The following is a 23,476-nucleotide window of genomic DNA, read 5'->3' as shown; positions in this document are numbered from 1 at the left end:
GCTGAACCTCCCCAGCCTGTGCTGCACGTAATGCTGCTCCCCAGTCAGGGTAATTATATTTTATGGGCATATTTCCTCTGGAGAGGCACTTCCAAAGGATGTAGGGTGTCACAGGCTTCTCCTGCAGGCATGAACATTAGCAGGTGTGTGTTGCAATGGTGGTTTGCTCCTTGATCCCAAGAGCTTCTCCCTCCAAGAACTGGGTTCTCCTGACCTCCAACCCCAGCCATTGCTGGATCATTTGTTTCCCTTATCCTTGAGCTAAAACTGGCCTTTATTTCAATGGTTTTCCTCTCTCCTGGGTCCATCCCTCCCTCCCCATGTGTTTGTGGACAGAAGTCAGATCTCTTCCTACCTTACTTCTCTAGGCTTTGCAAGGCTCACCTCATAAAACACCCTCCTCAGCTCTGAGCTGAATTCATTACCCCTGGACAGGAGGGACCACAGTGTCCCAGCAAGGTCACAGGTGCTTCAGCCACAAACCCATCATTATTCCTGATGGAATCATCCTTCCTGCTGTGTCCTAGAACCATAACATCCCTTTTCTGCCCTCTGCTCAGCTCATCCATCTTAGTCTTACAACCCCTCCACACAGATAAATCCATCCTCAGGTGTCCAAGGAACTCTCTGGCTCCTTGGCAATGGCATTTCTGGGGGCCTTTTGCAATTCAGAGCGTTTTAGAAGGGTTTCTCTCCTAAATTCCTGCTTCAACCTCCTGCCAACTAGGATGCTTTAACCCTCAGCACTACACCCACTGAGGAAAAGGCAGAGCACTTCCAGGTCTGGGGAGGACATAAACCCCAAATCCTCCCCATGTCAGGAAAAAATCAGGAGTTTCCAAAGAGAGGAGTCAGCAGGATTGAGTTAAAGCAGATTAATGGAGCCCTGGACACCACAACAGACATGAGCATGGAGGGGAAGCAGCTCCTGCACTCCGGTGGCAAATTCAGGAGTAGGCAACAAGTCTTTGAGTGTGGGAGCAAAGATGTTTTCCCTCAGGAGCTGCAGGGTCAGGGAGGTGAGAGCGAGGCTGTGCAGAGAAGGTGTCACTTGCTTTGGTTGTTAATGGTGAATCCTGCCAGGAGCAGGCTCCTGGGAGAGCAGTGTGTGCTGCAAGAGCTGCTGAAGCACAGGAAAACACATCCCACAGGCTGCATGGAGAGGGTGAAGCAGCTTCCAGCCAGAAATGGCACCTTCTGGCTGCTTGGATGGGGTAAGCAAGGGAGAGATTGAAGGATTATAAAAAGGGGCAGATCCCAGGGATGGGTGGGAGATAGACCTGGGTGAATGTATGTATTTCTGAATGTATGGGGAAACAGAATTTGTGTTTAGACCAACAAAGGAGGCTTTAAAGGCATGGCACAACCTCCAGTCACTTCCCTCATGCTGCAGACAGGAATCCCATTGAGAGCTCTCTCCTGTTTTATCAAATTCCAGGAGGTTCAGCCCAGGAACTCCTGAGATCCCTTTGTGTCCCTGTGAAGGAGCACAGAGCAGTTTTATCACTGAATCACTCAGGGATTTTTGTTGGTGTTACTCCATCTATGCCCACAAATCAATCCCAGAATATTGTAAAATGCATGTAAGAGCAAATCCCATCACTGGGCAAATACCAAGAATGAGGATTTGGCATTTCTCAGCCTCTCACTGGGAAACTGCAACTTCGTGGAAAAAGCAGAGTAATAAAGGACAAGCCAGTCGCTTAGGAAACCTGAGCAGGTGTGAATCAACACAGCTCCTCCTCTGGTTTTTCTTCTCCCTGGCTCTGGGAATCACTGGAGAACCTCTCCAGGTAAGCCAGGGTTGATAAAATGTTGTTAATGAAACAGCCCCTTCCGATGCAGGGAGAAGAAACTGAGGTCTGAGCCAGGCTGATGTGCCCCTGCCCAGTGATGATGTGTGGAGTGCTCTGTATCCCAAACCTGCCAGCTTCCTGCACACAGGAGTGACTCAGCTAATTACTGACTTAATTCTTTAAAAAGAAACTCAAAGTAGTTATTTATTTTTTATTTTATTTTTGTTATTTTATTTATTTATTAATTTTTTAATTTTTCTTTTTTATTTCTTTATCTATTTCCAGGTCACACAGAGCAGGTTTAAAGACAGTTGGTTTATTTCTGAAGCACAGTGAGGACACACACACCATGCTTAATTTTACCATCTTCCTGCCATGAATTTGTGTAGTTTAGACCCATTTTCCCTCCTGTGCAAAGCCCATGACCTGCTCAGAGCAAGTTTCAAGCTGATTACAAGCATGTGTGACAACCCACAGCACTGAATGTCTCTGCTGTGCTCACCTGATGCTTTATTCATGGAATTGTTACAAATCAGCATTTTAAAGCAATTTTAAAGTTGCAACAACACATCTAGAAAGTCAGCAAGAAAAGGCACATCAGGTTCTGCTCAGTAAAATCACTCATTCTACAATTTCACCATCAAACTGCCCCTGATTGAGACTTTTCAGAGCTTTTTGAAGGTAAGGGATGGCAGCCTGAGGTTTTTTCCATAATCCTCTGTGATTCAGGAGTTGCCATGGGTATCCAGGAGCAGATTTCCTTGAAAATTATGTCTCATTAAAGTGGAAACAACACCTGCAGACGTGTAATGTGCTGAAATTAGTGCTGCTTTACTCCTGCTTTCCACAGGAGTACATTGCAATGGGAGGCTGCACGTGTCAGGATTCCAAGAGAGATCCCTGGGAATACAAAACCAATGTAAGAGGAAGTGAAATGAGAATTAAGCAGAGTCCAACTCTCTGCTCTGGTTCTTCTCCCAGTTTTGCAAGGAAGCATCTAAAAGGATTCCTGAATTTTCACAGCAGCACGAGGGGAGTTTGGCCCCTTTTCTTCTTGCTGATGGAGCAGCGTGGCTTTTCCAGGGATGGGTTTTAAATTTCTTACTGCTGATTAACACTTTTGGACTGTGGCCCCTCAATCTGTTTCCTGCTTCAATTTACCAAGAGCTCATCACCAAAGACAACAAACCCAAACCAACAGAAAACCACACCATAAAACAATCCACTGAGGAAAGGGTTGCGTTAATCCTGTTGGATTAAAACTGTATTTACCCAAGTAAGTGCAGATTTGGACCAAATTATTGGCGTGGATTAATTAGAGACTCATTGAAGTTGATTGAAATTTGTTGCAAACTGGTGGGTGGTTTGTGAGGTTTTGGGAGTGCATGGGGTACCCCACGTTTGGGGAGGGCAGAATGCCTGTCAGAGGGTCTGACATCCTCCTGGATGGACATCCTGCTGCTCTGACATGCAGCTGGAGGATGCAGGAGCAGAGCATCCCGCTGCAGCGGGACACCACGGGCTGGGAGTGCAGGAGAACGCGAGCACTGCAGCATCCCGGTGCCCGGGGGCAGCCCATGTTCGGGGGGATGAGAAGCGCAGCCGGGGGGATACACTCCCCAGTCTCCGCCGGCCGCCTGTCCCGGTGCCCCTCGTTCCCCGGTGCCCCTCGTTCCCCGGTGCCCCTCGTTCCCCAGTGCCCCTCGTTGCCCGGTGCCCCGCTCCGGATGCGGAAAGGGGGGCACCGGGGCCCCTGGGACACCACGACTCGGTCCCCTCTGCTGGGCCGCACCAGGACCCGTTCAGCCTCCGGCGGGCGGCTCTCACACCCCGTTACCCCATTGGGGGGCACCAAGGCCCCGTTTTCCCCCTGCTGGGGGACACCAGAGCCCCGTTAACCTCCGCTGGGTGCAGCAGGAACCTCTTGGGTGCGGTAAGACCCCGCCGGGGTTCACTAGGGCCCGGTTTTCCTCCGTTGGGGTACACCAGGGCCCGGTTTCCCTCCGTTGGGGTTCACCAGGGCCCGGTTTCCCCCCGCCGGGGTTCACCAGGGCCCGGTTTCCCCCCGCCGGGGTTCACCAGGGCCCGGTTTCCCCCCGCCGGGGTCCACCAGGGCCCGGTTTCCCCCCGCCGGGGTTCACCAGGGCCCGGGTTTCCCCCGCCGGGGTTCACCAGGGCCCGGTTTCCCCCCGCCGGGGTTCACCAGGGCCCGGTTTCCCCCCGCCGGGGTTCACCAGGGCCCGGGTTTCCCCCGCCGCTGCCAGGGCCGGACCCGCTCTCCCCGCGGGGTGCCCGGCTCCGCCGGCTGCCCCGAGCGCCCAGTGCGCATGCGCGGGGCCCCGCCCCCGCCGCCGCTCGCGGTGCACTGTGGGACACAAACAAAGTGCCCGGGCGGCGCGCGCGGGAGCTCGGACGGAGGCGCGCGCGCTCCCCCCCCCCGCGCCCCCCCCTTCCCCCGCGTGCACGCGCGGCGCGCGCGCCCCTCACGGCCCTTCGCGCGGGGGGGTCGCCCGCTCCCCTCTCTTTCCCCCCCCCCGCCCCCCCTCCCCCCGCGTTCCCCCGCGCCGCCTGCGGGGGAGGCGCCGCCCTCCGCCTCCCCCCCGCCAATACCCCGCTCATCCCGCCCGTCCCGCCGCCTCCCGGCCCCGCCGTCATGGCCCCCAGATAGCGGCCCGGCCTCACCGACCGCCCGCAGGTAACCGGGGAGCGCGGCCGGGCCTGGCGCGGGAGGGGGCCGGTCGGTGGCGCGGCGGCCGCTGGTGCCCCACAGGGGCGGGGGGCGGGGGGGGGGATCTGGCTCCGGCCCCTCTCCCCCCCTTTCAGACCCGTCCCGTCCCTTCCCCCGTGTTTCCCGTTCGTGCCCCGCGGCCCCGGGGCTGCGCTCACCCCCCCGGGGGATCCCATTGCGCGGTGCACAGCCGGTGTGTCCCCCTCCCGCGGGGCCGTGTCATCCCCGCGCCTCACCGAGGGTTCCCGGGGCGGGGGGTGTCTCCTCTGCCGATGTTTCACGGTGTCACCTTTCTCCGGGAGTGTCCCCTGTCCCTTTTGCCGGTGCTTGGGGGTGTCACCTCCCTTTGGGATGTCCCGTGTTCCGTTGTTTAGGGGTGTCCCCGTGTTTGGGGGTGTCCCCTGTGCCGGTGTTCACCCCTCCGGGGGTGTCCCCTGCCCCGAGGGAGCTGCAGTGGCTGCCGAAGCCTGTGGGTACACACGCAAACCTGGAGTTCCAAGGGGCGTGTGGGGGAAGTTGTGTTGTTTCCTGCATCCCAACGGGATACCTGCTGCCTCCAGTGCCGGCTTATGGGAGGAAATAGAGGGATTCCCACTAGCTGTGAAGCAAAGCTTGCTGTCCCTTTGTTGTTGTTTGTTTTTTTTCCTACAACAGTACCTTCTGCATATTCCTTAGTGTCCATCTGCTGCGCTGCCTCTGTGTCCATGCGCCGTGAGGGTGTCACAGTGCTCATCTGCCAGGAACTGCTTCACGTTTTTCTGCTCCCCTTCCATCTCTCTAGAGTCATTCTCCTATACAAACATAATCAGCAGGTTCTGGGAGGGTATAATCTGTTTCTTCCTTGCCAAAAGCCTCTTGTCTTCTTTAACACACACAGGGTATCCTACTAAAATATGCTGTACCTGTTTCCATGCACATGTGGAATGAACTCTGTGCTTGACCAGCACAGCCTGTTAAATCCCACACCTCAGGGGGCTCCTGCCTGTCTGCAAAAAGCTGCTGAGGTTTTCCCCACCCACAAAGACCCATCCTCCTCCAGATGCTAAGGGGTGACTCCTCTAGCCCATCTCCTGTGCTGTGGAGCCTGCTCTGCCCACTGATGAGGGATGTGTGTCTCCTCCTCCACACTCTCCAGAGTTATCCCACTGCTTTCCTGCCAAAGCCGCTGCATCCTGCACTGTGTGTGTTTGCACCCCTCAGGGAAGGTGCAGTCCAGCAGCCTTTCTGCAGGCAGGCATTTCTCACTGTGGGTCCTTTCATGTCTTGGATGTTCCCACAGATGCCCAGTGCCAGCTGTTCCCATGCTTGCTGCCATCACCTCCCTGCTGCACGTGCCAGAGAGGTCACCCCTGTACCCATCTCTGATCTCTTCTTGGCTGCCTGTTATCTCTTCCATGGCTGAAATTTTCCCCCTTTTCCTTCCTGGGCCCTGCTGATCCTGCAGTGGGAGACTCTCAGGTTGAGCCTACCTTGGTTTTTGCTTTGGCTTTGGGGTTTTCTTTGCTGAGCTGTCCAGGAGTCAGGAGTCTGTGTACTTCTAGGTATCTGCACATCCCATGGGTCTAAAATACGATCACTTTCTCTTTTTCTGGTCATACACATAATTTGGCCACTCCTGGATTTTTTTCTGAGACCTTAAGAGTCCCTTCCAGTGCCTGAAAAGTTTCCAGGAAGGCAGGAGAGAGACTTTTGACAAGGCCGTGGAGTACCAGGACAAGGGGGAATGGCTTCAAATGACAGAGGGAAGGGTTAGATGGGATATTGAGAAGAAATTCTTCCCTGTGAGAGTGGTGAGGCCCTGGCACAGGGTGCCCAGAGAAGCTGTGGCTGCCCCATCCCTGGGAACATTCCAGGCCAGGCTAGACAGGGCTTGGAGCAGCCTGGTCTAGTGGAAGGTGTCCCTGCCCATGGCAGGAGAGTTGGACATGATCTTTAAGGTCCCTTCCAACCCAAACCATTCTGTGATTTTTCTAGAAGTCTCCTGCTTTCATAGTTGTCCTTATGTGATACTATGGGTTTGCCATACCCCCATGGGAGTTTCTCAGTTTTCCTAGTTCCACATTTGCCCCTGTTTTCTTTCTGTGCCTCTGCCTGATAGGAGGCTTTTCTTTACCCTTTTTAAAATTTTTGTTTTATTTATTCTTGGGGTGTATCCACCAGGTTATGCCACATGGCAGCTCTTCCTTAGGAAGAGGTCACCCAGTTCACTCCTGAGCTGATCCCTGGCTCTGAGCTGGATGTTTCCATAGATGAGATGATGGTTATTTGTCACATGCAGGGCACACCTGTGGCACTGCTCTGTGGATCTGCAAGGTGATGCTGAGTGGGAGCAGGTCCTGTGCAGACACGTCACAGACCAGCACTCAGGAGTCTTTCAGGGAATTAGGAGAGCAATGTGCTTTTCTTCTGCCCTCGAGGTCTCCTGCAGCTTGATGTCTACACAGATCCAAGGTGTGATGAGCCTGGAGAGCTTGCCTGGGTTTAAGTGCAGCTGCTTAAGGAGGTGGAGCTGAACCTGGGAGCTCAGACACAGCTGTCCCGGTGTAAATGCCTCCATTGATATCCAACTGTTTATTCCAGGAACTAGTTACAATGCTCTAAGTGCCTCTCCCTTGGGACTACTTCTATTTAAACAGCTGGTTTTAATCCAAACCTTTAATTGGTGCTAACACTCCAAGCAGTCTCTTTCCATGGGAAGGGAATTTCCAGCCCCACTTTAGTCTCCCCAGGTGGATGATGCAGGGATGCTGAGGGAGGATCATGCTTGAGAGCTTTTGCCCTAGTTTTGTTTCCAGGGTGAGAGAATTCCTGCCTCTGTGACTGTGAGGTTTGGAGGAGAGAGACTGTCCTTAGGTATTCTTTCTGCAGTCTGTAAGAGGAGTAGCCAGAGAGTGAAATTGAATCCTTGCCATGTTTGTTGCAACAGGAGGTTAATCATAAACTCTGTCACTTTCCAGAGGGGTGGGTTCATTCTGCATTGGTGAAGAATTGTGCTGCTCGAAGGGTCTGCTTAGCTGTTTGCCAAGAGGATGAAAAGCAAAACAGCTTCCCCCTGTCTGAGGCTGAACAACCACCCAGCCACTGGTTTTGGTTGTATCCTGTGACTTGCTAGAAGGAGATTTTATATCTTTGTGGCTTTTCTGTGAATGGATGTGTGATGCCTGTGCCTGGTGAGGTGTTTGTGTGACTTGGGTCCTTCACACTTGTGTGGGGTATTTCACATCAGTATTTCACTGGCCTCACCCATTATATCTGGTAAACTCATTTTTCAGTGAGCTTTGAGAACATCTGAGTGTATTCCTAGGAGAACATCTGGTGATATATGTAGCTTCACTCCTTTTAGGAATTGTAATCCACTAGCTTAAAGAAAAGGAAAATCAGCCTGTGAGAAAGCAGTGGTGCTTTTGCTGGCATGTGACGAGGAAGGAGATGTCCCCTGACGTAGAAGGGATTGTCTGTTGACATTCTTCTCCCTCTCCCAGTTATAAGTAGGTTATCCCTGCTCAAATTATGCAACTGTGCAGACAGCCAGACTTCAGGAATTCCAAATACTTCAATGTGTCAAGTGCTGACTTCTAAATTAAATGCCACGGTTGCAGAGCGTGTTCACAGTCTGTCGCTTGAAATACGACATCAATCTTGGAATCGTGTGTGGCTGAGAAGGGGCAGCAACTTAATTGCTTGTTTCTTCCAAGAAGTGTTGTGTGAGGGTGCAGGAGCCAAGCTGGGTGGGAGATGTGCCTCTACCTGTGACAGGGTTTCCATATGGAAGTCGGCAGTTACAAGCAGAAAAAAACCTACTGAAAACATTGATTTATGTAACAAATTTAAACACTTCATTCTCTGTGGCCACGGCTGTTCCTCAAAGATGCAGTTTCCAGCATCTAGATCTAATTAAATAGTTGTGTGCTTATTGCTAAGTAAACATAGGAGTCCATCACTCTCCTTGCCTTGGAGAGCAGAATTGATTCTTCTAATGGTTTCACTGGATGAAAGCAGGTGTCTGGGGCTGCTTTGTGCAAGGTGCTGACATGAAATGGTGGTGGGAGGAAACGAGCTGCAAACCTGATAAAATGGGATGACAGGAAAGGTAAACACTCAGCATTTTGTTCAATTCTTACATTCCATTTAATCACATTAAGGAAGTGACTTAAACTGTGCATTATTTGTAAATAGTGTTTTCTTAATGCGTTCCACTTTAGAGCTGGGGAAATAATTATTTCACATGAGCAGATTCATCAGAGTACGTGAACGATGGGATAATAAGGGCTGCAAAAAGTGTGTTGGGCTCAGCTTGTGGTCTGTGTCAGTGGGCAGAAGTAAATCATTAGGGGAGAGTGGAGCAGCAACCCCAGGCAGCTCAGTCACCATCCCCAGCTCCTGGCAGTGAAGGGTTTCCAGGTGGCCTGAGCAAGAGGGTCTGAGCTGGCAGTGCCTGTTGGACCTGTCCTTGAGGGAATTGCCTAAACATTTCCAAGAGTTTATACCTGGAGCTTCCACAGAATACCCTGTGATTAATCCCTCAATTTATACAAAAATAATACCTGGCTTCTGGGGGGGGTTTGTTTCTTTTTAAACTGGAATCTCTTTGAGTCCCTCCTGCTTTTTGTAGAACAAGAAAGAATAGTCTCTTTTGCGTTGGCACCTCATTTGTGATTTTATAGGTTTCAGTGTTCTCAGTTTACTCTCTTTGGGTTCTTCTCCTTTTCCAGGCTGCATTGTCCCAGTCTGTTTAGTGCCTCTGTCTGGGGAGGCAGCTCTACATCATTTTGTTTTGGTTTTTTTTTCCTTTGAGTTCTGCTATTGTTTTGAGGTGATTTGGCCACAACACTTGTTTGCTTGCTTTCCCCAAGAAGACTGAATAAAGGGAGATTTGCTTTTCTAATAAAGGGATACTTTGTAGCTCCTCTGTGATAACATTAGAAACATTTACTATGTGTAATGTTTTACATTCAAAGTACAAATGAACTGGGTAATCGTAGTGAGAGATACTGTGGTGGAAATACAGATACTGAAGAGGATCTTAGTTTATAAATACAGCTACAGATGGCTGTTGATAAGGCATTCTGTATTTGGATATTACCAAGAGAGCATTATGGAAAAAACTACAGTTGTGGTGGATACTTGCCAGAGCTAAGTCTGTTGGAAGGCATTGGAAGCACGAAGGTGCCATGTCCTGTGGAGACCTAAGAGTCCCAGAAATTACTGGTGGATTTGGGAATAACTGGTGGGTTGACAGACACGTACTCCTGTGTTAGGGGCAGATATTGACAGGGTTGAAGCTCTGTGGTCTCACGGTTCCTGCAGTTTTCTTTCAACATCTTGTTTCGGTTTTTTTAAATGGATAAATACCCCTCTTACCTACTGTGAGAAGTTTCTGTAAAATGTTAGTAAAGATGCTGGAGGTTTAAAAACAAACCACAAAACTCTCCTTATACCCAGCACATACCATGGATATGGTTCTGCCAGGCCAGCTTTGGCCATACAAGGGCAGACAGCTCCAGCCTGTGGAGTTGCTGCTCACCTGATAACGTGATTTGTGGGTAAATACAAGGACTTTTAGGTTTTGGAGCCAAGAAGAACTCCTTTTAGGCATTTATCTGCATAAATGAGTCATTAGGAAAATAAAGGTACGAGTAGTGCTGAAAGGGTGATGACACAACCACATTCCTGCCTTGCTTGAACTTGTTGAGGATTCTTTCTAGCTGCTTCCGTTGGGAAGGTGGCTGTTGTTGATGTGTCTGTGACACCTCGGCTGGCTGGCAGCAGTCCATGCTGTCTGGATTAGCAATGCCTGTTCTCCTCCTCGGATCACACGGGATGTGAGACTTTGCCTTGATCTCTCCCTTTTGCTCTTTACTGAGGTTTTTCTTCAGTGTTGCTTCCAGCACTGGGGGTGTTAATGGGGCTGCTGTGCTTCAGGGAGAGTTCACATTTGCATTGTCCTTAAGAAAAAATCATTTATTATAGTTAATGTGGATTTCATTAGGGTGTAATGCTTCCTGGAATAAAAGTGAGAGAGAAAAGCTGTCACTTTGTGTAATAAACCTGAATATTTCAAACAACCAGTCAGTTGACAGGTAAGCTTTGTACTGAACTAGTAAAAACTAGCATTTAGCCAAATTTGGTTGTGACAAACCTACTGGTTGTGGTGTGCCTTCCAGTCACTTATTTCTGTCAAATGAGACAAGGGAACAGGAGGGAACACAGGGAGGTGGGGGGATAATGAAGAGGAGAGACTCTGTACTTTGGTTGCTTTTGGTGTAATGCATCCCTGATTTGGCCTAGGAGGAAAGGAAAAATGATGTGTGAGGACCCACAGATAGGGGAGTTTTGTTATTTTTGTCTTTTTGACTGTTTCATGGATCCAGAGTAGTGCTAGCAAGAACATCTTGTGCCTTACTGCTTTGCTGTGCCATTTTTCCTGATATTTCTTCCACGTGCCACCACCAGAAAGGGCTTGGAGATTTTTGCTTTTGTGACTAATTTGAGAGACTGGCCTGAGTAGTCTTCTTCATTAATATTTTCCCCGACTTTTTGTTGATATACTCATAGAGCTTCTGGAAGTGAAAGCTCAAATGCTGTGGGTAGCCATGGTAAAATAAGAAAAAATAGCTTTCTGGAATTAGTTTAAATTAGCAGGTTGCTGCAATTGCTGCCACGTGCAAATGAAAGTAATATATGGACGTTTTTTGGCAATTTGCAGTACTTAGAAGTACTTAATATTCAATTGGGGGTTTTTGTACTTTGTTTTTTTGTTAAAGACCAAGGACTATAAAACTGCAGCCTCGCTTTTTATTACAGAGTAGGAAATGGTCATCTAACAGCTTTTCTACACTAAGAAATTTGTGAAAAACTTAACCTGAATTTGCATAGAGCAAGAGTATAAAAAAGTTACTGAGATACATAAAAATTATGCATGAACACTGCTGTGGAAAGCATGGTTAAATTTGAATGTGTGCCTTAGGGCTGTAACACATCAGTCCCTTTACTATAGGCTGATTATATTCTGAGGTGCTTCCCTGCAAAAGGATATGAATTCACTTTTTATTGCTTTTATTTTACCAAAAACCAAAACCCAAAAATGTGCAGATTTGTTTCATATGTTGATGGCACATTTAGTAGTTCGATCATGTGGTTTTTGGGGGAATTTGTGAAAACCAAGAGGACAGGGTAGTGAATCTGCTGTTAAATATCCCAAAACACTCTGTCTAGTGAAGTTGACACATTAATTTTTATTATGAGAATGAAGGTAATTCAGTGTGGAGCAAGACCTTTCACAGTTACTGCTCAATTTGTTAAACGAGCCTCAGTTTTAAGTGCTGTCAGAAAATTTGCTTTCATGTGTTACATGGAATGCTAACATGAGATTCTTACAATGCAAAGTTTAAAGCACCAGAGGCTGGGGAAAGCAGCATTTATCTGGTTTGCTTATTCAGCCATGTGAAAGCTATATTAGGCACATAAACTTTCTGCACTACACTGCGGCTTCAAAAAAGCAACAAGTTAAATCTGGGTCCTTTGAAGTAGTGAATGGTAACATTCTGTTCTCCAGAAGTGATGACTTCAAATGATCACAGCATAACTCAAAAAACTGTCGTGGCTGAGGAAAACAAGACAATTCTCCCCAGATAAATCTTATTTCAGAGTATCACTGTTGCATGAAACATGGGTTTTGTTGGAGCCAGCAAGCTTCAGTTATGTAGAAAGGTAGAGAGTCTTTAAAAAGGACACAGATCTTCTTTATCTGTAAATGATCTCAGGAAACATCTTCCTGTTGCAGAAAAGCAGACTGTGGCGTCAGATCAGTTTACATACAGCAGGCACTACCGTCCTGCCCTGATTATTGTAATCTCTGTTGTTAATTAGATGCTGAGATTAAGAGCTGTTGTGCTGCTCAGTGCCCTCGATGTGTTCCCTGTCAGTTCTGGCCACTCCCGTGTCCCTGCTGAAACATCACCTGGTAAAGGAAGATGCTCTGAAAAGATCTAAACACAGTTTACTTTACAGACACATTAAGGCACAGCTGCATAGAGAGGAAAAATACACCAAAATCCCCTTCTCGAGACTCTTTCAGGAGGTTAAAATAGATATTGACAAATACCTGGCAAGAAATTAGGCACTGCAGTAGGCTGGTGTTCTGTGTGCTTTTTACTTAGCTGTTGATTTAATTTAACAATATGGAGATCTTACCCCAAAGTCACTTTTAACTCATTAGCTCCCAGTTCACAGCTGGGGTCCATTCTAGCTCCCTAATGTATCACATCAAATGTTAAATTCATACTGTTGGATTTCCCATGGATTTTGTTCTGTTCCTGGGGCTCCAATTGTCAGTCATTTGTTTTTGTGTGTTGTGCTGACGATACACCTTAACCTTTTGGTCAGCATTTTCTGAGCCAGTGTCTTGGAGATCTTTGCTGAAATAAGTTCTTGCATCACTTCAGAGGTGAATTCTTTAATCTGTTATTCCAAGTACATGAATTTCTTTCAGCTGTTTCTTTACCTTCAGTTTGTCTGTTCATCTCTGTGTTTTCACTAACAGCTCTATTTGTCATGTTAGTCAAACATTTAATGAAGTTCTCATCATAGCTGGCATTTCCTCTTTTTCTGAAAAATACATTATTGATTCCGTTTGAGACACTTTAACTTCAGTAAACACAGGTGGTATCCCAATTTCTGTTTGTTTTCTCATTATTCATTCTTTTTTCTTCAGTTTGTTTTCTTTTGGCTGGATTTCTGCACTTGTATACAAACACCTGCAATCACGTATCTTTGAGAGATGAAAACATCTCTATATTTTTTATTAATCAGACCTTGTACACTAAATATTTGAGAGACAAAATTATCATAGTGCTAATGTTGCCAAGTTTATTTGCAGGTGTGCACCACAAAATGAGACACTCTTTGAACAGTCCTGCCTCTTGTCCTGATACACTGACACCTTTTCCCTGAGAATTAAAGTATCACTGTGTAATCACAGCAGTGTCTAATGGAAACACTTTTAGACTGGCTTCTAATGAAAGGAGTGGTAACATGTTTTACACACCTACAACATGACATTTAATCTGCAAGTTTTATCTGGGCCAGGAGTTGTAGCTATGCTTTAATCTTGCTGCATTAATCCAGCACACTCAGTGCCTACGTTCAGAGCTCCAGGTCGGCTCTCAGTGATTCCCAAGCGTTTGGATTACAAACTGCTGCCAGCTCGCAGCTTTTGCCATCAGTCAGGAGGGTCTGTGCTCAGCCACGGCCATTTACAGAGCTGTGCAGATGAGTTTCCATTGCCCTGAAGCCAATGGGAGCATTTAGCAATTGAAACTTCACTGTGGACAGCTTCAATTCCAGCCCTGTGACATTTCTACAGTTAATAATGTCCCGATTTATCTGTGTATTGGTTTCCCACTCTAGACCTGCTTCATGGCAGCTTGGAGTCCATCAGCTGCAGAGACCACAGCTCTCATTTGCCGGAGACATAATGAGACATAACTGATGTGCAATTCTTGCCACAAGAATTAAAAAGGGAGGATTGAAGTAGAATTAAACTCGCCTGCCAATTTGAGATCAGACAGGAGAAAGTCTTGCAGGCCCCTTCCTGTAGGCCATATATAAGGGTTGATAAGAGACATGATTTCATGAGGAAATGACAAGCCAGAGCTGCATGAGAGTCTGCTTCAAGTATGTGGCTGCTGGTGAAGTTAATGAATGTACCCTTGGAATCTGTAATTATTACAGTCAGGCAGACAAGTGCTTGATTCTGCCAGATGGGAGAGCTCCACTCTGAGTTCCAGGACATGCCTGGGGGTTTCACTCTGCAAAATCACTCTGGAAGATGCATCAGCCCAAATAGGTAAGTTCTGTGCCTTGTTCTGTTCCGTCACTGGGAAGTTTTTGAAGGTTTGTGGAGTCACTGTGACTTGGTTTGGATGCACAATTTCCATCCTGTGCCATGTCCTAGGCTCTCCTCTGCAGGCTGTAATTCTTCTCCTATCAGCCCACACAGGCTCTCTTTAATATCTCCTTTTACACTGTCAGAGCACAACTGCTGAATTTTTACATTCAATTTCTTAATTCCCATGCAAATGACTTAGTCAGGAAAACAAACAAAAATCCCTAAGACACATTGTGCTTCACCTTAAATGTAGAAAGAGCAACTCTGGAAAAATAGTGGTGGTTTAACTAATGGTTTTCAGCTTTTTCTTCGCTGTGACCTCACAGTACAGGAGCAACAGCTCTGTGATATGTTTTGTGTTGGTTTTAATATTCTAAAATAAAAATAGTAGACACATATATACCTTTTTTTCATCACAGTAGATGTTTTGGGGTTTTTTTTGGCTTTTATATGCTCAGGCAGTCTTGTGACATGAGGAAGACTTTGGTCATCTCCATTTGGAAACTGTAAACCTTTTCTTGGAGATTTATAGTTTTGAATGAGGACAACAGATATTTGGAATTAAGCAAATATTTCTGATTTGTTCTTGGTCTGTATTGCTTTAACAGCAGCTATTGTGCTTAACATCCATGGTGTAAAAATACAAAAATTCTGCTAAACCACAGAGGAACGGGAAGTACATGCTAAGGTGTTGATTGTCCGTCTTTTGGCAAGGGAAGTTAAATCAAGTACCAGGGAGGTGTAGATTGCAAGGATGGTGCAGTGTCTGACCATATCTCACACCTTGCTGCTGGTAAGAATTAAAACAGAATGCCAAAATAGGAGGATTTTTTTCTCTCTTTTGTATAGGAATATGCATTGAGAAGTTAATTAGATAAACTTTTTTCAAAAAGCTTCCAGTGATTAAGGCATTGTTACCAAAAGCAGAGGCTGGTTTTGAGTGATAAATTGTAGGGGTGATAAGTGGCTGGGAGCCTTGGCACCTCCAAGAGGAGGGATGTCAACTCCTGGATTCCACACTCAGCTGAAGTTCCACTTGTGCAAACCAGTCTAAAATAATCTGTGCTTGGTCTGTTGGTACTGTTCTCTTAAAATGTGTATGTAAATGTTTCCTAATTTTATCCTTTCAGAAGTGTTCTGTTGCAGCTGACATTCCATCTCCACTTACAATAAAACCATTTTGTAGAGCAAATTGATGGGTTTGGCACCCCACTACTTCTCTCAGTGCCTTCACCAGCCCTGAGAATTAAAATGCACCTCCTAGATTTGCATCATGCAAATGCATTTTTCCATGATCTGAGTCAGTTTTTTCCTATCCCCATGAAAGATTAATGTTTTCGATAGCAGTGACAGCGTGAGTCAGAGCTGTAACTGTGAGCTGGGGCTTTGCCATGGCCGTGCACATCTGCGTTCTTCTTGTGGCATGGTACAGTCAAAACTTTTGTTTTCTATTATTACTGGGTTTAATTTGGGGGGAAACTGAAGAGATCTCTTAGGAACACAAAACATTTATTTCGTAGACACTCTGGGCCTGCCTTTTTGCTAAGTAATTATTTTGGAAGAGGAGATGTTGGATGCTTTTCACCTTGTCCTTTGCAGATAAACACTGTTCCTGGTCTGTTGGAGTAAAGAAATATATAAGGGCTTTTGTCCTTATCTCTTTCCTGCCCTGAAGAGGTTTACCTTGGTTGCTACCAAAAATGGTGGTGGGCCCTGTCACAGCTCAGGATTTCCAGATGTGCAAATCTTTTCAGCAATTTTTTGTGAAGAGTTGCAGCCTTGGTGCATTGACTTTGTAAACCTCAGCTCTTACAGCGCTCACAAGAAACTCACCTCAGTGTTTACAAATTCATTTAAAATTGGGGGATGAGAGTAGTTTATTGTCACAGTGCACTTTCTGGGAGTCTTAAACATTGAGAACCTCTGATAATTATGTGGGTTATTGGATCAGTTTGAACCCTGGCTGCTTCCTGATTGTGTTTTAGTCTCCCTCCATGGAGCTGAAGTCTGGCTCTGGAGTATTGCCTGCCACTTTTCAACAGCTCCTTCTGCTGGGCTATACCTAAAATTTAGGAAGATCTAAATTCTAGAATTTGGAAAGTCTCTTTGCCAGGAGTTTTTTAGAGGAAGAGATGGCTGCTTGTGAAGCAATTTACCCTTGTAGGATCTTTTGAAAGTGCTTTTGTAAAAATAAAATAAAAAATTAAGTGTGGAACAAAGGAACAGGCTGGAGGGTGAGTACAGAGCACCCAACAAATGCTCTCTGTGAGCAACACTGATGGTCATGAAGTCAGTGGCCTCAAAGGCTCTGGCACATGAACTTGTCAACAGTGGTGTGCCAAAACCCCAATCTTTACAAAATATATGGTCTGGTCAAGGGCAGTATTTTTGGAGTACAGTGGGGAAGGACAACACACTCTTTATGTGCCTTCTGCTGTGAAGGGGAGTATTAACTGTTAACAGTAAATAGGTGGGTTGTAGTATTTCAGTTTGTGAGGTGGAATTGTTATTCTATTCCAGCTCCCAAGTGGAGTTCTCTGGAGTTACTTACATTAGCCCCTCTTGGCTGGGCAGACAGAGATCCTCCCAGGGGACTGATCCATGTGGCGCATGAACCCTGCTCAAGAACAAAACACCTCCAAACTCTTTAAAACAAAAAGTGCCTGAAAATAGTCCTCTTCTGAGAAGCTGGCGGGAAAGGGACACGGGGGCAGTATCAGTATCCTGGGATATTTCAGTGAAATGGTTTGGAGTCAGAGTCTGGTTCCTGAGGTGAGAGACCAGCACTGGGTGCTCCCAGCTGTTTGCAGGCTGTGGCATCTCCTCACTCCCAGTACAGGCTGGAGTTTGGCATCTCAGGTTTAACACAACGGTGTTTATGCAGTAGCTCCTTAACACTGGCTCCTTTGTGCACTCACAGTTTAGAATCTGCTGTCCTGGAGGAAATTGAAGTTCTCAAGCCCAGGGTCATTTTCCTGGTCCACTCACCCACTGCAGCCAAAGGTTACAGGTTTGCATTCCAGAGATTCCAGAGCTCCAAAGTGGATGCTCCACACTGACATCATTTTGAGCACAGAAACCTCGTGTTTGCCTCTTTTACATGAATACTGCCAGGCTTGGCAGAGCTGGGTTGAGGTCAAACTAGGTTTACTAAGCTGAGTTAAAATATGATTTAAAATAAAGTTTAGAAAGTGCTGCTGATTGGTTTAAAACTGGAACAGTGTGGTAGCTCTGGCCAGCAGTTTTGTGAAGTGAACCAGGACGAGATTCATAGTGGAGGTAGTTCCTTTTATTAGGCCAGCTGCTGTTGGGGAAACAGATGTGTGTTTAGATAGAAATAGAAATAGAAATAGCAGACTTGAAGTTTGTTCTGATTTAAGCAGTTGTTCTGATTCGATTATGAACTTAATTATACTTAATTATACTTACCAGTTAATTTGAGGGAGTGAGGAGTGCTGGTTCCTGTGTATTGCGGCGAGATGACAGAGATAAAATGCTCCAGGTCACGTGTTTATCCCCGTGGAAGATTTACCTGTGTCTGGACTACTGCTGTGGGTGGAATGCTGCTCTAACCAGTCTGCATTAGAAAAAAATAATAATATAAAAAAAAACAACCAATGATCTGATTTACACCATGGGCTCACAGTTGGATGAATGTATCTGAGGGGTTCTCACCAGGGTGGGCATTTCCTAATCATTTTGAGGACTTATGTGGCAACAAAGTGGTATAAAGTCTGTTGGTTTCAGTGTTCAGAAAAAGTTGATGTTTTCATGCTGTAAATTGCCATAGGTCAGGATACAGAGGTTAAAGGTAGGGCAGTGGTTTTGTGGTGCTAAAAATTATGTTTGTTTTGAAATGATGTGCTTAAGTGAGAAACTGAATGCAAACAGCTGCCTGATTTGATTCACTGACTCCTCTAAAATGTGATTATAGATACCATGTTTCAAACCCAGTGATTTGAGCCATAACATTAACCAGCAGGTGAAAAAGGAGCTAAATTTTGTGTACATGGAAGTAGATACTGCATAAACAATATTTTTCAACTCCAATATAGTTTCTTTTCCATTCACAGTTTCATTACATTATAACATTACACTTACAGTGTAGAGTTTCATCTTTGCTGTTTCTAAGCTCAGAAACTCGACACCTGTTTAATCCCAAAACAGTGTATGTGCCATGGTAGCCGTTGCTAAAACCTGCATTTCAGTAGCCTTGAAACAGTGAGAATGAGCTGAGTTACTCCAAACTGCTCAAAGGTCAGGTCTTCATTAGTGCTCCTAGGAGTAAAAAAAACCTAACTGATTTTCAAATTAATTGTACAAAGCCTTTGGTACAGTAGCACTTCCCTTCAGACTGCTTTTGGCTAATAGTGGACAAAATAGTCCGTGCTCTGGAAGCCCTGAAGTGCTCACATTTGAAATCTCATCTTGTTCAGGGACGTGTGCTGTGAAGGTGATTCCTCACATATTTCCAAGGCAGGAGTGCATGCTGGAAAAGCCATTCTCTCCAGCTGTAAATGTCTGTGGCAGAGTTAAATACAGCCCATTAAATATGGACTGAAGTGTCCCACTGTGAATATTTTTAAAATTTGTGAAAGTGTCTTTGAATTTTGCTGTATTTCCCTAGAGGTTTGAAATGTGTTGTGGGCCAGGGTGTAAGTGTGTGCCCGGGGATTGGAAGGAGGAGCCCTCCTCCGTGATACCATCCCTGGTCCCTGCCTAGGGAATGCCCGATGGTTTGTGGTTCCAAACTTAACAGCTTTTCCAGCTCCAGCCCACTTAGCGCTTAGTTTAGGTGTGCACCTTGATGTTCCCACCCCAGCATTCCCAAGGGCGTGGGTATATTTAGTTCTTGGATGTGGATCCTGTGCCTTATGGTCCAAGAGCTGCTGTCAGGGACTGCCTCAGAGTGGGAAATAAGACCTGACAAAGTGTTACTTGGAAATGGTGATGATCCAGGGATGATGGACTTGTGCTGAAGCTGTAATGTAGCAGCCTTTTACCCTCTGAGGTCACTGTGAATTGAGTGCAGCTATAAAAATGCCTTCTGCCACTGAAAGATTAGAAAGAGGGTTGAACCATTGATTAACCTGGCTGTGCTTTAGCACGCTCATCTTTTCACGTTGAAAGTATTTTCATACTGTTTAAATTGCCATCTAAATACATTTGATGTTTTTACTACATCATTAACCGTAAGGAGCTGATACTGTTCCCCCTCCTCAGCCTGACCCTTTGGATTTTCCTGAAAATACCACATGTGTGGATGCTCCTTGTTCACTCTGAGGCCTGGGTGGGAGCTACTTGTTAGAATGGAGGTGTCAGTGCAATGAGGCCGAAAGTCACTTTACAGAAGTGATTTAATGGAGCAATATCCCACATTTGTGGCAGGAACACTGCTCCTCTGATACATTTAAATCAATTTTTTGCACATCACTGACTTCCGCTATTTTATTTTCAATTCTGTAACCAGATCAAGGTCAAGGAAGCAAAAGATGAAAGGAGAAGGGGAAAGGAAGCCAGAAGAGGGGAGAGGTGGCAGGAGGGAGGGGCAGGACAAGGAATGGTTTAGAGCAGGGCAGCAGAATTGAGCTCTCACTTTGGGACCGGAGGGCTGAGCATTCCTTGTTCAGAAGAACCGAGAGGAAAATGGGCTTGTCTTTTGGGCCTGTAGGAACTGGGAGGATTGCTTTGAGATTTTTCTCCTTGTTCATAACCACGTATTGGTACTATTTCTAAATACCAAATTATTCTGTGGCTTGTCCTTGTGAGCGTATTGTTCTTGTACGAGCTGCAGAACAGAAGTACTTGAGGACTTCTGATGTGCCAAGGAACAGCTGCAGCGACCAGGATTTCAGCAGGAAGGGTATCCAAAGGCCATTTTTGAATATGCTGCTACAAGATTTTGCTGTATTGTGTTGGTCTGAGATCAATGAAATATGCTTTTCATTTGATTCATGCTAAAGAACAAACAGTCTGGATATTCAGATGCCTCTTGAGGTCGATCCATTTTCTTTCAGTGAAGGGAATGTTTTGCTTGTGCTTAACTTCTTCCTCTAAACCAGTGTGAAATTTCATTTTAAACCCAAATGGCTCTAATAATTTCCACCAGACTTTATATATAATTATCAGGTGTTAGTTAATCTGTTCTCTTGAACAGTTAGTGTTCCTCTGTCTGTAAGGGTTTGAGTATCAAAAGTGAAAACCCAGGAACAAGGAGCAGCCAAGTGTGAGTGTCTGTAGAACCAGGTGGGCTGTGACAGCTGCTCTTTCAATGTGTCACATTTGGGGTAAGTTGTTCCACACTTGCAGTTGCTCTGTGAAGCTCCACGTGAGCCATTTGCAAGCATGGAATGTTTTTTTACATGGAAGGGAAAGAAGGATGGTGTGCAGAACTGGCTGACTCCAGGAACAAATCAAACACAGTAATGTTGATGTTTAACCAGTGAGATAGTTCTATATCTTGTAAATTGTATGAGGCACGTACAACACAGAAAACTTGCGTGGAGGCTTGGAAGGAGCTTAAGCAGGTGAAACTCTGTGATTTATGTTTCCTTTACAGTGAAATGGTTCTGAAATCCAGGGGTCAAACACCCCATTCTCATCAGGACCTTGCATAAAAAACGTGTATTTGCTCCCACATGGAGAGAACTGGTCCCCAGGAGGGCAGGTTTGTGTTTTTCAGAAGACTGAAGTTGCCCTTCTTGTTTTATTTATCACATAAATAAAACCAGCTTATGTGTATTTGACTTAAACTTAAACTTTCCTTTGAGGTTTATATTGCATTGTGTTTGTGGAGGAATTTTCAATAACTTCTCATCCTAGTTGAAAACTATTAAAAGCAGCTTTAAGTAATCAATACCTGCACTACAGCAGGGAATCAGACCTATTGGCAACTGTTGTTTTATGTTTACTGGTTTGAACTCTGGCCTCTGAAAATTCATGCTGTAGTTTCTCTAAAGCTTTTCTGGTATTAAATACTTTCCCTTGGAGATTTGCTTACTCCTGCACCCTTCTTGTTGATTCAAGCTGACTTTTCTGCTTAAAAAAACCTTCAATAGTCTCTTAGGTTTAAGAACTGTGAACAATAGTTTTCTGGACCCAGAAAATAAAAATGCAGATTTCTACACAGATAACAGTTTTAAAAATGCTTTATTTTTAGTATTACAAACATTTTTCTGAACTGTGTTGGGAATTTGGTTTTGAGTGGGCAAAGCAGGAATGTGGAGAGAGAGAGGGAGGGAGAGATAACCCTATAGGTATAGGGAGATACAGATACATGGAAGATAGTAGGGATACATTGCAAATAATTTAAGCTGTGATTATGAAAACTACAAGTAATTGCATTTCTGTAGAGTTAGTCCCTTGCACAGTCTGGATTCTAGAGGAATGTGGCCTTAGAGGATTCAGATGAATTCTCTTCGTACAGAGTCTTACAATCACGAATCCACTTTTTGCTTTCAGAGATGAAAATGACAGTTTTCCTCTTTATTTCAGGATACCTTTGATCTGTCATATGTGGGAAGAACGTTAAGAGAACCGTCTAAAAATGGGTGTTAAAACATTCACTCATAACTCCCCTGCTCACAGTCAGGAGATGCTGGGGAAGCTGAACATGCTCCGGAATGACGGCCACTTCTGCGACATCACCATCCGCGTCCAGGACAAGATCTTCAGGGCACACAAGGTGGTTCTGGCAGCCTGCAGCGACTTCTTCCGCTCCAAACTCGTTGGCCAAGCAGAGGACGAGAGCAAGAGCGTGTTGGACCTGCACCACGTGACGGTGACGGGGTTCATCCCTCTGCTGGAGTACGCGTACACAGCGACGCTGTCCATTAACACCGAGAACATCATCGACGTGCTTGCCGCCGCCAGCTACATGCAGATGTTCAGCGTGGCCAGCACGTGCTCGGAATTCATGAAGTCCAGCATTTTATGGAATACACCCAACAGCCAGCAGGAGAAGGTGCTGGATGCAGGACAGGAGAACAGTGCAAACTGCAATTTCACCTCCCGGGATGGCAGCCTGTCTCCCGTCTCCTCCGAGTGCAGCGTGGTGGAGAGAACCATTCCCGTTTGCCGGGAGTCTCGGAGAAAGCGCAAGAGCTACATCGTCATGTCTCCTGAGAGCCCCCTCAAGTGTAACACACAAACCAGCTCCCCACAAGTGCTCAATCCTTCAACTTCCTACCCAGAGTCCAGAAATCAGCCCGTGGACTCGTCCTTAGCTTTTCCCTGGACTTTTCCTTTTGGAATTGATCGAAGACTTCAGTCAGAAAAGGTGAAGCAGGTGGAGAACTCTAGGACTTTGGAAATGCCTGGGCCCTCCGAGTCCGCCAGGAGGATGGGGGATTATGTGACTTGTGAGAGCACCAAAGCCAGTTCTCCCCTGGTGATCGAGGAGGACGTGCGTGTCAAGGTGGAACGGCTGAGTGACGAGGAGGTTCACGAGGAGGTGTCGCAGCCTGTGAGCGCATCCCAGAGCTCCCTGAGTGACCAGCAGACGGTCCCAGGGAGCGAGCAAGTGCAGGAGGATCTCCTGATCAGCCCTCAGTCTTCATCTATAGGTATGACCATTTCTGCAGTTACGTATCCCAGCTGGCACGTGAGCACTGGGGATTTTATTGGGGGAAATCTGCCTCATGCGTTTCCATGCTTTACTTTTGTGAAACTCCCTTTCTTCCCCCTGATTTTTGAAATGTAACACATAAACTCAGAGTTCTTTAAATAACTTTGCAGAAGGCAGCTGAGAATGGTGAGCCTGTGGTAGCCCTCTTTATTCAGCAGAGGTTGATAACTCCTTTTTACCTCTTGCTGCCTGACTGGGGAAACTTAATTCTGCTTTCATTAGTGCCAAAAGGCACGATCTCAGCTGAGCTGCAGCATCAGATTTGAAAAGCTTGTGCCTGTAACCACAAAGGGTTAGAATAGTACTTTGCCTCAGACATCAAATCTCGTCTAATCGTGACAGAGAGCCTTTGTAAGAGGATTTGCAAAATAAGTGGTGAAACACTGTCATCTTAATGCCCCAGACAAAAATAAAACCACACAGTCATAATATTGAGA

At 46.1% G+C, this 23,476-nt stretch overlaps 1 protein-coding gene across 4 annotated transcripts in view; it reads left to right on the top strand.

Moving 5' to 3' along the window:
- The first annotated feature begins 4,381 nt into the window (after positions 1 to 4,381).
- The window catches only part of ZBTB44 (zinc finger and BTB domain containing 44), a 37,772-nt gene continuing 18,677 nt past the window's right edge, over positions 4,382 to 23,476 (top strand). For 2 of the 4 annotated variants that reach the window (XM_014257366.2, XM_005528453.3), the window contains exons 1-2: positions 4,382 to 4,491; positions 21,908 to 22,977. In XM_014257366.2, coding sequence (XP_014112841.2) covers positions 21,960 to 22,977 — 1,018 coding nt within the window. In that variant the 5' untranslated portion in view covers positions 4,382 to 4,491; positions 21,908 to 21,959. Of the gene's footprint in view, positions 4,492 to 14,269; positions 14,372 to 15,799; positions 15,840 to 21,907; positions 22,978 to 23,476 lie in introns of those variants that run through there. The other 2 variants (XM_014257365.2, XM_088066770.1) reach the window with 2 other exon arrangements.

The sequence above is a fragment of the Pseudopodoces humilis genome, chromosome 25 (genome assembly GCF_049639895.1).
Source record: "Pseudopodoces humilis isolate 2021_Gansu_Grassland_sample_001 chromosome 25, ASM4963989v1, whole genome shotgun sequence".
Classification (NCBI taxonomy): domain Eukaryota; kingdom Metazoa; phylum Chordata; class Aves; order Passeriformes; family Paridae; genus Pseudopodoces; species Pseudopodoces humilis.
This window is presented reverse-complemented; position numbering and strand designations above follow the sequence as displayed.